This window comes from Leptinotarsa decemlineata, unplaced genomic scaffold, assembly GCF_025532065.1.
Source record: "Leptinotarsa decemlineata unplaced genomic scaffold, Ldec_3_MD MMD2_tig00000251_RagTag_RagTag, whole genome shotgun sequence".
In the NCBI taxonomy this organism is placed as follows: Eukaryota; Metazoa; Arthropoda; class Insecta; order Coleoptera; family Chrysomelidae; genus Leptinotarsa; species Leptinotarsa decemlineata.
Genome location: NW_027412547.1, coordinates 9,038,773 through 9,054,503, shown reverse-complemented (window position 1 = coordinate 9,054,503; position 15,731 = coordinate 9,038,773). Strand labels below are relative to the sequence as shown.

General features: G+C 33.9%; 1 protein-coding gene across 2 annotated transcripts in view; it reads left to right on the top strand.

The window, feature by feature from the left end:
- The window catches only part of LOC111513662 (uncharacterized), a 29,115-nt gene that overhangs the window by 5,084 nt on the left and 8,300 nt on the right, over positions 1–15,731 (top strand). The window contains exon 1 of one of the 2 annotated variants that reach the window (XM_023169880.2): positions 5,908–6,342. The exons of the other annotated variant lie outside the window; for it this stretch is intronic. Within the exon in view, the coding sequence (XP_023025648.1) occupies positions 6,293–6,342 (50 nt within the window). The 5' untranslated portion in view covers positions 5,908–6,292. Of the gene's footprint in view, positions 1–5,907; positions 6,343–15,731 lie in introns of those variants that run through there. 2 annotated transcript variants of the gene reach the window in all.

The following is a 15,731-nucleotide window of genomic DNA, read 5'->3' as shown; positions in this document are numbered from 1 at the left end:
TGTCATTTGCCAGACCGAAAGAATATGGCACAAATTCCGAGATTTTTGAAATTATTGTAACTATTCAAGAACGTCCATTTTGTGGTGTAATTCGCAACTTGTTTATCTAGCAACAGGTAATTTTAGGAATGGGCGATATTTTAAGGAAAGGGTATTTTTTGTATATTCTTATCAGTCGTCAAATGGATTTCGCTTTGAAAAAATGACCATTTTTCGAAAGAAATGCTCATTTAAGAAAAACTATTGAACTTAGCCATAGGGAATACTTAATGAAATTTGTAGAGGTTTCGTTGGCGCTTCTTATGGATCAATAATATACAGGGTGTTCCATTTAATATAAGGAAGATTTTGCAAATTTTCATTTACAATATTTGGCAAGCGGTTTTTCATACCCTGTATATCACAGGTCGATTTCAGATATATCGTTTGTGAGAGTTACCAATGTAGAATATTCGACCAAAAAAAAATTTCAACTGGACTTGGCACCACTTTATATTTTCAAATATTCTGAGTGACGAATATTGGAAAAAAAAACCTGTCATGCTAGATATCTCGAAAACCGTCAATATTTTTGAAGTGCAGATATACATAAAGTTTATTTTATTTTCTATGAAGAAACCGAAAAAGCGATAAAAAATATAGGTTGCCATTTAAAAAGACACAGTTGGGATCCGCCCAGAAAAAATCGAACACCCTGTGTGACCGCCAATATTTTTATTTTGTCGAGCTCGAGCAATAAGGTAATATTATAGAAAATTAGATTCCTATCTGCTTCCTATATAGAGATATGTAACACCGCGCCACTGTTGCAGGACCCTGTATATATATATATATATATATATATATATATATATATATATATATATATATATATATATATATTCTTTTTCTTTCATCTCTCAAATCCACAAATCATATTCAGATGTAACCTACAGGTACTGATCAAGAATGCAGTAAAATACTTGGGGAATTATAGAAATTGATATGCTTTCGGTACCATCTCACATGCTCACATGCCTATTTTCAACATATGAAATGAAAGCACCCATAAAGAAGTTATCCACGCATGCTAGCGAAACGTCAGGAAAAAAATCCAAAAAGAGTTTCATAAAATTAGGGAGAAATATACTTGAAAGAAATATGCTGAATGATAGTTTCAAAAAGCTCAAGAAGATTGGGAAAGAAATACCGGAAATATGAAAATATCTTATCAATGAAATAAAAGAGACTCTGATTCAATAGATAATGACAATTTTTGAAAGTAAAAAAAAAAGGTGAAAGTAATATAGCATACTTGTGATTGTAGATGGGAAAACCAAATAATCTCTCCACAGGAATTGAGAAGTGAAATGAAATAAGTTACACAACCAAGCCGTTAACATAGTAATACTCGAGACTATTGATCATATCTTTCAATTTCTCATTTTTACAAATTTTACTTCAGCTAGTATATGAGGTGATTTTCTACATTAATAGCCCAAATATGATATTTCAAGTTGAAAAAGATTAAATTTCAATAACAATAACATATTTTTTAAATTGAACAGAATAACCATACAGTGGGTATTGTATCTTCTTTACTGACACTAGTTGACACCAGGGCTATCAGCATAGGAGGATTTGCATTGTATCTCCCATTTTCTTGACAAAAACAATACAAAGTGACTATGAACAAAAATGTCCAAAATAAATTCGGTTCAAATCCCTAAGAGATAAAAAAAGAACCAATCTGCTGGAATTAAATATTGAAAAGTAATTAAAACTTGGACAAATTTGATATGGCACACTAAAATTTTGAAAATCAAGCTCAACATGATCAAGGCTTAATTTGTAGAAAATATATTATAGATGTTGAAGATCGACGTAATTGAGAAATCTAAAAGTATATGGTCCTCGCCAGTAATATCATTACCAGAAAGAAAAGCTCAACCAGATTTTTAATTATTTTCGAAAACTTTCGAGCTGAACAAAAATAATTGTGCTACAAGAAAAATTTCAATATATTCCTCTAGTGAGAACAATAATGAGTAATTGCTTGCTGTTTTCTGGAATATACAGTTAATCTTGTTAATTTTTTTTACAGATTCTTTCAGGGAATTGAAATCAATTTATATTATATATATATATATATATATATATATATATATATATATATATATATATATATATATATATATATATATATATATATATATATATATATATATATATATATATATATATATATATATATATATATATAGATAAAGGACTTTTTTAATCGGACATAGCACTCAAGGAAGTGGCAAACCATAGACACGTGTTTCGTGCTTTTGGCCCATCATCAGTATGGTGCAGCCAAGTGTAAGGATGGGCAACACTTGGTTACCAGAAGAAATAAATACAAATGCACGGAGCCACCAGCAGGAGCCAGCCGCACATTTGTGGTGTCACTTAATAGATCTTGTGTTTACAAGAAAACTATCAAAATCACCACGGAGGCAGCTATAGCTACCTGCGTGACATCCGGGTAAACACAAGATGTATTAAGTGAAACCACAAATGTGCGGCTGGCTCCTGCTGGTGGCTCCGTGCATTTGTATTTATTTCTTCTGGTAACCAAGTGTTGCCCATCTTTACACTTGGCTGCACCATATTGATGATGGGCCAAAAGCCCGAAACACGTGTCTATGGTTTGCCACTTCCTTGAGTGCTATGTCCGATTAAAAAACTCTTTTATCTATATCAAGACACTCGATAACCTTCGTATTTATATTATTTCCGAGACCCGGATGTCACACAGGTAGCTATAGCTGCCTCCGTGGTGATTTAGATAGTTTTCTTGTGAACACAAGATCTATTAAGTGAAACCACAAATGTGCGGCTGGCTCCTGCTGGTGGCTCCGTGCATTTGTATTTATTTCTTCTGGTAACCAAGTGTTGCCCATCCTTACACTTGGCTGCACCATACTGATGATGGGCCAAAAGCCCGAAACACGTGTCTATGGTTTGCCACTTCCTTGAGTGATCTGTCCGATTAAAAAACTCCTTTATCTATATCAAGACACTCGATAACCGCGGTTTGCCCCCCTGTTTGGAGTGTTGTACCCACGAATTTTTCATTTTTGATATATTCATATATATATATATATATATATATATATATATATATATATATATATATATATATATATATATATATATATATATATAAATATATATTCTCTGTATTTTGTTTCCTATCAATAAAAGCAATTATTATTATTATCATTATCATCAAGACATTCAATAATTCACATTTTGGAAAACAACTTCTGAGGATGGAATTACGGGATAATTATCGTGATGAAATCTATATTATACAAATTAATGAATTATTGTGTAAGAGATGTTTCAATTTCGACAAAAAGTTTGATGATTTATTTTATCCAAAAATTCAAAACAATTTTGTAATCTCATTTTTGCTCATTTTTGTAATCAGTGATAATAATGGAGCGATGTACAAGATTAATTGATGTATCAGGTGTTAACAGTTGGTAAAATTCGAGAAGTAAAACATTAAATATGACCACTTGCCCGAGTTTAGGGTAATATTAATGACCAATAAAGAAATAGTTATCAGTGATAGTTTCTCTGCAAATAAAGACAAAAGTATTTGAAATGAACATTCCTCTACAGAATCAATGGTGAAATACCTTATGAAATAACTCTATTTATACCAATTAGGGTTTTACATAAATCTATGTGATTGATGAGTTGTTTTGTGGAAATTCATGATCACTTTAATGAAATGAATAAAAACACTTTTGTCTAATTTCCACCAGTTATTTCATTTCAACGACCAATTTCGGGTTTTACCCCATTATCAAGTACAAAACTAACATGTGAAATCCAAAAACTCGGTTATATAGAGAGTTTTTAGCTATGGAAGGCCAGGTGGTTAAATGAAAAAGGGAACCAACTATAAAATTCAACAGAATATAGGGGTTGACCAACTTATAGACTCAAGCTTGAAAACCTACATGAATCGAGTTGCTCATTTAGGGGCATATATTTCCGGTTTTCAATTCAATTCAATTCAGGTAATTGAAAATCATTTTTACATGTTTATATTTTATTAATTTTTTTACATTTGATACAATTGATAGAATAATGTTCCTGTTTGAAAGAGGCGTATAGTTTACAACCTATGGGTGTTTTTGTGAGGGTTAGTAATTGAGAGATTATTGTTTACTTAGAATATATTGAAAATATTGTAACTTTCCATTAGAAAATGTTTTACTTCTTTTTTGAATCTCATGGCACTTTTTAGTTCTTTTATATTATTTGGGAGAAGGTTATATAATTTGGGTGTATGAAAATAAACTGATTTTTGAGTCAAAGTTGTATGTATTAAGAAAACTGTGAATTGTGTTTTTGTAACACCTCTTGTTGCTCGGGAATTTTGACTTATCAATTTCCATGGCTTCCAACAATTTCATTTTCTTTCCCTTATTACATAATGTAAAGATAACCCCAAAATCCTATACATATGCAATGAAGCCATGTAAATGAATTTGTTGGAAGCCATGGAAATTAATGAATCAATTGAAAACCCGAAATAGATACCCCTATACGAGCAACTGGATTTATGTAGGGTCTCCACTCTTGAATTTATAAGTTTGACAACCTTATAATATTCTGTGTTGAATTTTATTTAACAACCCCGCCTTCAGGTTTACCTAAAAACTTCCTATATAACCTACTTTTCAGACTTTACATGTTACTTTTATACTTAATGATGTGATAAAACCAGAAACCGGTCCTACAAATAAAATAACTAGTGGCACGCACAAAAGTGAGTGTGTACCCTCTGATCAATAGAAAGTCAAAGATGAGTTTAAAGAACAAAATTACGATCTACAACACGATGTTCAAGCCTGTCATCATGTACGCTTCAGGCGTCTGGGGACAAGCGGCTCCGTCCAACATTTCCATTTTGGAAAGGTTGCAAAATAAGTTAATTAGGATGATTGTGAATGCTCCTTGGTTCGTGCGGAATGAAGCCATCCGCAGAGATTTGCAGCTGCCTTCCATTCGGCAGTCCATTCAGTCGAGGAATGAGAGAGTTTTCGAAAAAACGGAAACTCATGAAAACCCGTTAGTTATTAGGGAAGCCACAGATTATGCTGTAGACGACCCCTCCCGATATAGAAGGTCCCGACACTCTGTCGAATGAGGCCCTCATGTCCCCCGTTAAAGGATGAATAACTTTTTCATCCATCTCACCCCAGCCAGGTAGGGGTATCCCGTGAAGGGCGGCACTGATGTCTAAGGACTTCATGCCGTCATCTATCAGTTGTATACCCATTGGCCCCTCTCAAGGCCAATAATCAGCCAAAAGGGTAGGGGAGCTGGTCTCCAAACCTGGACGAAATCAGGATGACTCGTCACGCACAAAAGTGTTTTTATTCGTTTCATTAAAGTTTCACAAAAAATAATATTTACGAATTTTCCTCTAAACAATTTTACTTTTTGAGTGGATTGTAGGTGGAGGTTTGAAGCTTCACAATTTTGTATGCATCTGAAATAAAAATCATTCACCTAGGAGTAGGAAAACTATTATTTCGAACGAAAAAAATTTGGTATTGTGAGAACAGTAAGCCGCTGAACTTGAGAGTATTCTTGAGTTCTTCTAAATTATTTTCACTTTACTCTGTCCTCCAGTTCTCAAATACCGGTTTGAAAAATGAATGGTTTTATTGACATATCTGAAATATATAATTCAACTGTTACACACACTGTTCACACATTTACACGATCACGAATGAAGATCACAGACTTCTATCACTTTCTCCCACAACGCACTAATTTCACTAATAACAATTGTTTAAAGAATCTTACTAAAATAATTCACTCTCAATATGGAAATCTGGGCCCCACATACGACCTCTAAAACTCACACTGTTGTGCATCGTCCTCAAGTTATCAACATTTTTAATTGGACAAAGTTATAAAAGAGATAAATTCTTGATAACCTTGTTTAAATATTTGTGAGGCAAATGAGCGTTCATTCAAAATGCAATTTTTTTGAGTTAGTCCAATCTTAATCTTTCACAGAACGGTTCACAACTAAAAATTTCCTTCGTTGATCCTCAAAAAGGACCTTTGACTCGCTAATCTGGCCCGAGGTGATAGTAGTGATAATTGGTAATACAAAGTGTTTGAATTTGGCGCTGTGTTGTGACGCAATACTGAAGATAAAGTTAAATGTTACTAGAAGACATTTTAGTGTACATGCTTTCCTACAAGTAGTGCTTATTACGATTATAAAATGGATTACTGTGCTGTTTTCTTGACGTTTTTTCTTTGGAAAGTGACAATGTGAGTCAAGCATGATTATCAAATAAGTTCAACAGTAGAAATTTTTCCTCGCGAATACGTGCTAGGAGAATCATCATGTTTTTTTTAGAATACGATCAAGCTCAAATGAAAATAACAACAATACAGAATACAGTTCCTTTGTTGAATGAAGTTTCAAAATGATTAATATTTAATAATTTTATTATAAAAAATATTGAAAGTTTTTGAGGCCATGTTTTTTGTTGGGATGTCTATTTTTAGCGCCTTTATCAGAGAAAGATACATATTATCTAATTAACATCCATATATTCATAAGACTTTGTAGTGAATTCATGGACGTGCGTAAAATTGTATTTATATTTCGAATATTTCACAGGTATAAACGTGCGTAAAATTGTGTTTATATTTCGAGTATTTCACAGGTATAAAACGACTTTCGTTTTTTTTTCTAAATTACAAATCGTTTGTAGTGAGAACTCAAAAAAACGGATTTTTCATGATGTCAAATTGTTTCTACATTAGTGAACAAAAAATATATTGATCGGAATGCCAATTTTTTGAAAAATTTCATTTCAGTCAAAAAAGTTATCAATTCTTTCAATCAGATACCCCTTAGTTTTTTAGTTTCTAACCCGCAGTGGAGAAATAAATTTGAAAATATCGATAACAGGTTTTCTTTATAAGAATTCTATCAAAAAAGGATTACACCGGTTTTTTACTGTTCCAAATCAAAACATTACTATATTATGTACATACCAAATCTGACAGTAATAGCTTTGCAAACAAAGGAATTACATGACTGTCCCGAAACTCTTGGTAAACCTCGTATATTACTCTTATCGAAGCAATTATCAAGAGGATTTCGGTAGCATAGAGTCGGTGATATCTTCAAAGGCAGTGTCCCACTATGTCCAGAAACTAATCTCAAAGTATTTTTCATTCATGCAGAATTATATTAGTGATGTCTCTAAACAACATCGGAATCATAGCACGTTGATCTATTACACGAATCTCTACCTCCAAGAAGAAGGAATTAGGACCTCCAAAATTTTGAAATGCAACTATTGAAGGAAGTTATATTTGGGAGTTATACAGACCCTAGACTAACCTGGAAAGAAATTTCCAAAAGAAAATCACTGATGCTAGTTAGACGTATTTATTTCAAAAGGACCTAGGATATCAGATAGATAGAAAGTGATGAAACAAGCGACTGCTAATAACAAATCAAATAGAGGACAAAGATTTTCTTCTTTGGTCTCTCATGATGCTACTGCGAGTAAGATAGGATTAGCCAACAGAAATGTCGAGATTTGTTACAAAACCAAACTCTTACGATGGGATGGGCAAGAACATTCTGTGAACGTACAAACAGTACGACTACCCATCCTTCCAGACGAAATTTTAAATGAGTCCTGCAACGAAATGAGCACATTATTATTCCTTCAACATCCAGGACGCAACCAGGGTACTAATGAACCCGAAATATATACCGAGACTAGTTTGGAAGGACTGTTTAAAAAAATCTGATGAATATGTTGACTCTATACTGGATGCTGAGATACGATAGAATCACTAGCAATTGAAGAGTTGAGTGTACCAGACATAGATCATCATTTCCATATATGAGCCCAGACTGTTTATGGAGTTTTCAAATCATTGAATGGAATCAGTTCAGAAAATGTGTCAATAAGAAACGAAGAGAATAGTGAAATAATACTTAGTGATACACACCCTTTATAAGGGACCGTCTGAGAAAAGAATCGGAGAAAAATAGAAGAAAAATCAATTAACTCAGAAATCACAATGTTACTCACTAGACACCGTCCATACAGAGGTAACCCGAACATTTTACTGAGACTTGAAAGTAATTAATAAGACAGACATAAAAATATAAGGAGTAACGTGTCAATCGATTTATCAAACCCCTCGAAGTTCATATCTCGTTGTATAACCTTTTAACTTCACCTCATTTCACGTCTCCTGATTTTCACTGAACAGGAAGTCAGCAGTGAAAAAAATTAGGACAACAATTAGCTTCTATATCTGTATCTGTAGAGTAGGGACAGTGATTGTAGACCCACAACACTTAGGCCACATGTGACCCATTGTACATCCTCTCGAGGAGTTGTCCTCGAGACATCATCCATCCTGTCTTTTCCAGGAAGGTGGACAGGTCACTAGGAGACATCTCCTTTATATTGGCAGGTGTAGGCCAAGACTCGCCGAACACACACTCTCTTTGGCAACCTTGAGGTGTTTCACGGTAGCCTCCGCGTTCCCAAGCGTAGCAAAAAAAAGTTGGTCACCTTCGGTAAAGCCCCGCATTACCAGAGATAGGCTGATTACAAAGAGGTTTCGCCCAGTTTCCCAAGGTGATCATTCGTAACCGCATATCACCCTGCGGCCATTCAGCTGTTGGCACGATTCCTCACATCTTAGCTTGGGTAGGCTGGTACACGGTACCATGTTTTGCAAAGGCTTTTGAGGAGTTCTAGTTCCCCTCACCCTACTTATTTCTACTACTGACCAGGAGTCCGGCGACCCCGTCCGTAAGGCCACATTGGCTTTCCGGACAGGGCCTCCAGTCCCCTGGCCGTTCCCTTATCCACCACCTAGAGACGCGCTCGATAGGTAGCCCAACCCACGGGTTGTCTAGCAGTAAATCCAATGATACCTCACGTATCACTCTGATTATTGCTTCAGGAGGACACAGAAAGACTCGAGGTTAGAAGAAACTCTATTTTTGGCTCTCTCTTTTTCGCTTCTGAGTTATATGATTTTTCTCTCTCATTTGCCTTAGAAGATAGTTCTCTATCAGCAGCTTCTTTGGAAATGGAAAAGTCTGAGTGGGAATCATTCTCCTTTCGATTTATCATGCCATCAATTGTTTCAACATTCTGAAAATGTAATAGTTATTAAGAAACCTGCTTGGAACAGTCACGTCATCATTATAAAGACGTTAAATTCATTTTTTCTATATAGTATACTACACCAATCACTACATGTTCAAATTCAATGCCTTCATAAATGGTCAAGAGAACATTCGGTGAAAAATGGTGTCATAAGGATCAAAAACAATGAATTGAGGGATGAAGCCGTTACTACGTGGTAGGAAATCATCATCAACATTGAGAAGTGAAACTTCCAATGTGTTTATACTACTTGTATTTGTAACTAACGTTACTGCAGTTTCGTCCTACACGGACACTTTTGAACGAAAACAATAAACTGAAATGAATGATAATGTTGACCCATATATATCACTGTAGGTAATAACAGACGTCTTTAACTCAATTGAGTATCTGAATTTTAATTACCTGTGACAATGTGGGTACTCTGATTTGAAAACCTTCGAGTAAACCGAGTCGATTTGGTTATTCAATAGGTTACATCCGCAATGCTTAAGCTTGTGAATTTCCAAGGATTCCAAATAATTGAGTTTCCAACCCTTGCTTAAATAGTGCAAAATTTCCGTATGGTTTAGATTCGGGAACTTGTGGATGCATTCCAAGGAATGGTTTGAAAACGTCGAATCATTTTTACCTAGTCTAAAGGACTTTTCATATTCTGCATACCGTTTTGAGAAATTTCTGCCATATTGTCCCTCATAAACACTATTACACTCCGGACACTTTAAGCTCATAAACTGCAGATTTCTCCATCTTGCTCACTTTATCTTTGGCATTAAAAGACACAACCACCTGGCATGTGGTCTGAATGCCACTTCCACATTGTTTTTTTCTGAAAAATCCTGCAATTGTGTCTATTCTTTTTCCAAAATATGTTGAAATTACACATTTCTTGATTTCTGATTGTTTGATCTGGTGGTATATTATTCTTTACGTAAATTTGAGGCTTTCTTTTCTGACTAAGTTCTGAATTGTGTCTGCGTTTCAACGCAGACACAGTGATGTATAGATGTATAACATACATTTTTTGTCATCGGGTCATCACAACCTCTTCTGTTGGAGATTATGATTTGTTGACATGAAAGTAAAAGTACAAAACATTGTTTTCAAAACACGTGAATGTTCTTTATGTCCCAGCTGCCAGTTTCAAGATAAGTTTTGAAGAAACGAAGATGCATATACATAGTATTCATTTCAGGGTTCAATGGGTATTTAACGACTTAATCTTCATTGGACTTACTATGCACGTTCAATTTTATCTAATTACCGGCGAATTGTGTAGCATATTATTTATATTTCAGAATTTATTGTGTAATTATAGTATTTAATGTCTAATATGATAAATGAAGAAAACAAATTTTGTTCAAAATATTTTTGATCTGTATGATCTATAACCTACAAACCTGTTTTGTGTTTTCACAAAAATACTTAGCTAGTAAATTGAGAACTGAATAAAATTAAATCTGAAAATGGCAATAATTGTTTCATTGATGCATTTGGAGAAAATAATAATGATAAATGATTGAATTGGGATCATTCAAAATGAAAATGATTACTTCACATATCTCCCCCAAATAATCGTTTCAAATTCGAGACCTTACCTAACCTAACCTACAAACCTCTTTTGTCTTTTCGCAAAAATACTTACAGCCGATTTCTTAATCAATATCTGAAGTCCACTTTACCGAAAGGAGACTGTACACTAAAGTACCCGTTGAAGTAGTTGTTGCCCTCATTTGGTTTCATAATTGAAATTAAAATGCCATTTCCATAAGTGTCTTTGAAGTAATTTTTAAGATGTTGGTTAACCTGGAATTCATGGATTTTGACAAGATTGGTCATATTTGTCGAGTTTTTCCGTTCCGTGTTTAAATAAATAAGGTTAAAAATTGTGGTATACGGTGTTTTTATTATTTGTGAGGACGATTTACTCGGACAAAAATGGAAATTTTGGAAAATAATGTGCAATCCATTGCTCCAATGGTCTTGGAAAATGAAGCTATTGCATAAAATGTTTCGACTGTCTCTTCCGTTTATCGATTATTTTCATACATTCGAATGTGTCGTCGGGCTAGTGAGGCAATAGCAATAGACACCTTTTTGATAATCCTGCTAGCTGAACTTCTAGACACTCCCATAAAATCTGATACTATTATTTACATGTTTCCTGATGCGTGAAATCTTAAAGTGAACAATAATTGTTGTAATGGTGTCATGCATCCACCTCTAAAAATTAAATAAAATTTTTTGATAGTTCTATTATTAATAAAAATTTTATTACTTACTTATTAGTAGGTAATTCAATTTGCTGTTTCATTTCATATAGTAGATACAAAACAGTTTGTTTTTTGAGCGAAAACGTTGGTGAAAGTCAAGCTCATCATATTTTTCAAAACAGTCTGTTCTTTTCCTATATACTTTTGATCTTCTGGTATGAATGAATTCTTCATCAGATGAACTTGCGCTAGACGTTTCAAAATTATTCATATTATTATGATCGACGACTAAACGAACACAAAGCTAGCAAACGTAGCGAGTAGCACAAAAAATCACAATTATAAAAATTGAGGTTATATTGTCATTAAATAACACTTTGGTAAATTAAAGTAGAGAAACCGACACTTCAATCTTAAAGGACGTTTTTGGCTCAAAGAATACTTTAAGTTGGTTTTAAAATCAAAAATACTTATTGTTGAAGTTGATGACACTTTAGTGAGTTAAAGTAGCGAAGCCGACACTTTAACGTTAAAGGATGTTTTTGACTCAAATAATACTTTACGTTGGTTATGAAATCAAAAATATTTATTAAAGTTAAAGTAACCTTTATGTTTCTTTATGAAATCGGCCGTTAGCTAGCAAATAAAGAACTGAGTAAAATTGAATCTGAAAATGGTAAAAATTGTTTCATTGATGCATTTGAAGAAAATAATAATGATAAATAATCGAGACATGGTATATGAGGTGATCTGCTTTTTTTTGTTCTTTCAAAGATGACCTGGCGGTGTTATTCAAGAAATACTCCTGATTGTTCTGGGAACGAAATGGTCTTCTCTAAGTTAGTACTATGCATTTAATTTAGGATATCCCAAAAATGGTTGTGTTCATGTGACTTACAAAGTTACCAAATTGAAAGCTGTTATTTGGATAGAATCTACAGAAATACTGTACCCTTTTCAATACCTGCCACTCTAAACCAACTCACTTACACAGGAATAGGAAACACTTTAAGAATACCAATAAAACAAGAAACACAGTTTATTTAAGAGTTTCAATAGGGTTTTGCATCTCCAACTTCGAAATGGATAAATTAACAAATCAATATTGAATATAAATTGTCACTCTATAAAGAAATCGGAGAGTCAATGTTCTGAAATTCTCTACTCTTTCCTGGCCTTTCCACCGGCCTTAATGGAGAATATAACTGAGTACAGAGTCTTTTCCTAGGGTTTAATACACTAAACCTTACAACCTCTGATCAAAATCCTTTTTCCAGAAACCAACAAGAATATTCAAGGTTATTGTATGATACTCCTCCAAATGAACTTAATCAAGATGCGGAATTCCTGTAGTCTCCAGCATCGTCCAAGACAATCTTCTCGTTTTGTCCAGTTTATTCAATTCATTTGAGTTTCTACCCTTCTAGTGGAGGGCTTTTTCTTCCAGTTTGTATCTGAAAGTTACTTCTTTGCATGAACTACATCTATAGAGTTACCTCTTTTCAAATTTATTGCTTCCGTCCTTTCTTTGGAAGATTCTCATTTTTTTGTATCAAAATGAAATAGTAAAAAGCCAAAAACTTCATTTTCCAGAAATTGTTCTTACACTTCTATTGGTTCTTGTGCCTTTTATGATCGTATGCCTTTTATAATTTTGTGATTTCACAATTCTTTGTGGAAAACTTCTAATTACTCTACGATTAGTTAAAACCAACAATTTCAACGTTTGTTTGAAGGTGATTGACAATGTTTCGTGATGAATTTCACTAGTTCGGACTTCCATTGTCTACTATATAAAATGATTTGAAATCCCTGAAACAAGTAAAAAAGAATAATTAAAAAAGAATAGTTGAAAATAACAATTATATTGAGCAACAATAAACCTGAAATGAAATGATAGTGAAATAACCTACAAGTAAAAATATAATAATTGAATAAATAAAAATTGAAGGAATGAAAAAAGAAAATAATAAAAAATAAAAAATTAAAAAGTGTAGAGATTCCAAGTCACGTTAGTTCACGACGTTTCGATTGTTGGTATCACCCGAAGACGATTGTAGATACCAACAATTTCAAAATGTGATTTCATATAATACACTTTTGAATTAATATCTATAAGTACCTCAAAAATTTCACTTAAATCACCACTATGTGTTCTCTATACGAAGCACAAAAATACTTTTTGAGACTCCATCCTTCACACATACAATCGATATCGGTTCAAATTTCAAGCAATTCTTCTACCTGTTACATTAGTTCCTTCAGATAGATACACAAAGCTCACCGAGCTGACATGTATGGCATGACTAAAAGTAGATATCTATCTCTGTCCCTCACTCTACTTTGAACTTCAGTTTCAACTGAACTCTATGACTGAACAAAAATAGAAGAGTACTAGTAAGACGTCTATTCGAATACCTAATGTGAGTCCGCATTCTGATTATGATTTATTTGGAGTACTACCATAAACTGGTAGAAAATAGAAAAAGAAAATTTTAAATAATTGGTATGTTACAATCTACAAAACCAATTTGGTAAAAAGAATTTCTTTTTGTTCAGATTGTTTCCCAAATAATATAAAATGGAAAAATGGCGTGTTACAATTTATTTCTTCCACATACAGCCTGATGGGCTGATTTTTTTCCTTCTATCTTTTTCGTGACACCTATTCCAACAGTCCTAGTTTGTATAGCTTCCTTGCTGTCAATGTCCCTTTGTTGTATTGTCTTCAGTTGAGGTCTTCGTTTCACAGTCCTATTTTATTCAAATGCCTTTCAATGAACAGTGGCCAGTGAGTAGCCTATGATTGTTTTGACCCCATCCCTGCTTTGTCGAAACAGTTCTTGATTTCACTTTTCGCAAAGTCCCCTTATAAAGGTTTTCCTGTGTGTAATCTCCAGCTGTGTTTTACCAGTATTGTCTGTTTCTGATCTATCCGCAAGTTTTCCCAGTTCTTCACGGCATTCCCAGAGCAGTCTGGATGCCACTTTTCAGTTTGTCAGTGCCCCAAGTGCAGCCTGGCTCATTGTGAAAATATTCTTCAGCCTGGAAGACTTACGTATACTGATCGAGTGGGTAATGGCACAGTAAATACAGCTTCAGTTCCATGTTCGGTTTCTAACCCGTCTGTGAATGAAGGAAAAATATATCTGATGCTGCTGATGGTATTGTTCATTGCACCTGTTTTCCCCAGGCAAGCCAGTCATTGCATCCTGCTGGTGGTAGCTGTCATTTGTTCCATCTTTAGCCATCAGATCATATGTGTATATGTTATCATGGGTTTTGTTTCAACTCCCATGTCTTTTAGCAAGTGGTTCCAGCCAGCTTGAGTACTACATAGGCCCTTTCATTTCACCTTTTTCAAAAGTTTGTTTCAGGTTGATCTGGGATCTTGTATCACTCTCAGACATTTGACCTACTCTGACAGATTTTTTCTATTGTTGATTTCGCTGGGCTCCCTCCTTCGTCGGCCCATTCAGTTATACTATTCAGGGCATTGCCATGACAAGGCTTCCTACGATGAGGAGGCCTCCATACTTCAAAGGTTTCGTAAGAACACTGAGTGAGCTCAGAGTTATACATTTTTTCCGAACGAATAGTCACACCTCTGGTGTTATTGAGGAGGACAATATTATGGCGTGATAAGACTTTATGTAATCTCCACGATATTACATATATAAAAGAATAAAATAGTGTTGCGACTCTAATATGCTGTCTTTCAATGTTTCCAAAACAATATCAATATCATTCCGCCGCTTTATTGACAGCATTCCTTTACCAACACAGGACGCAGACAGGATAACTGAAAACAAACCTAGTACTGAATTTTTGAGGGAAATAATTGACAATAAACTCAAAATCGCCGATCACATTGTAACCCTCAATAAAAAGCTTCAGGGTGTTTTGCAGTGAGAATAACTTATAAATAAGGATTTTGGTTTGTCATCTGTCTGCCGCTAAATCGGCAGTTTTTGAAATCTTTATTTTAGAAACAGTATGTTTAATTAACAAACATAAATTGATATTTAGTGGTTACTCCAATTATTATGCCCTTCGTCAATCTAACGACCTAAGATTACCCATACCAGCCTCTACTCTAGTCAAAGACTATATATATATTATAATGGTCTTAAGATGTTCAATCATTTACCCGACCATATTAAAATTTTAGAGGATAACGGTGTATTTTGGTATTCAAATTATTTATAGTTTCAATATTTTTTGGCATATTTTTATATTTTGTTCAATATGAAAAAGTTTTATGATATTTGAAAATAAATTTCCA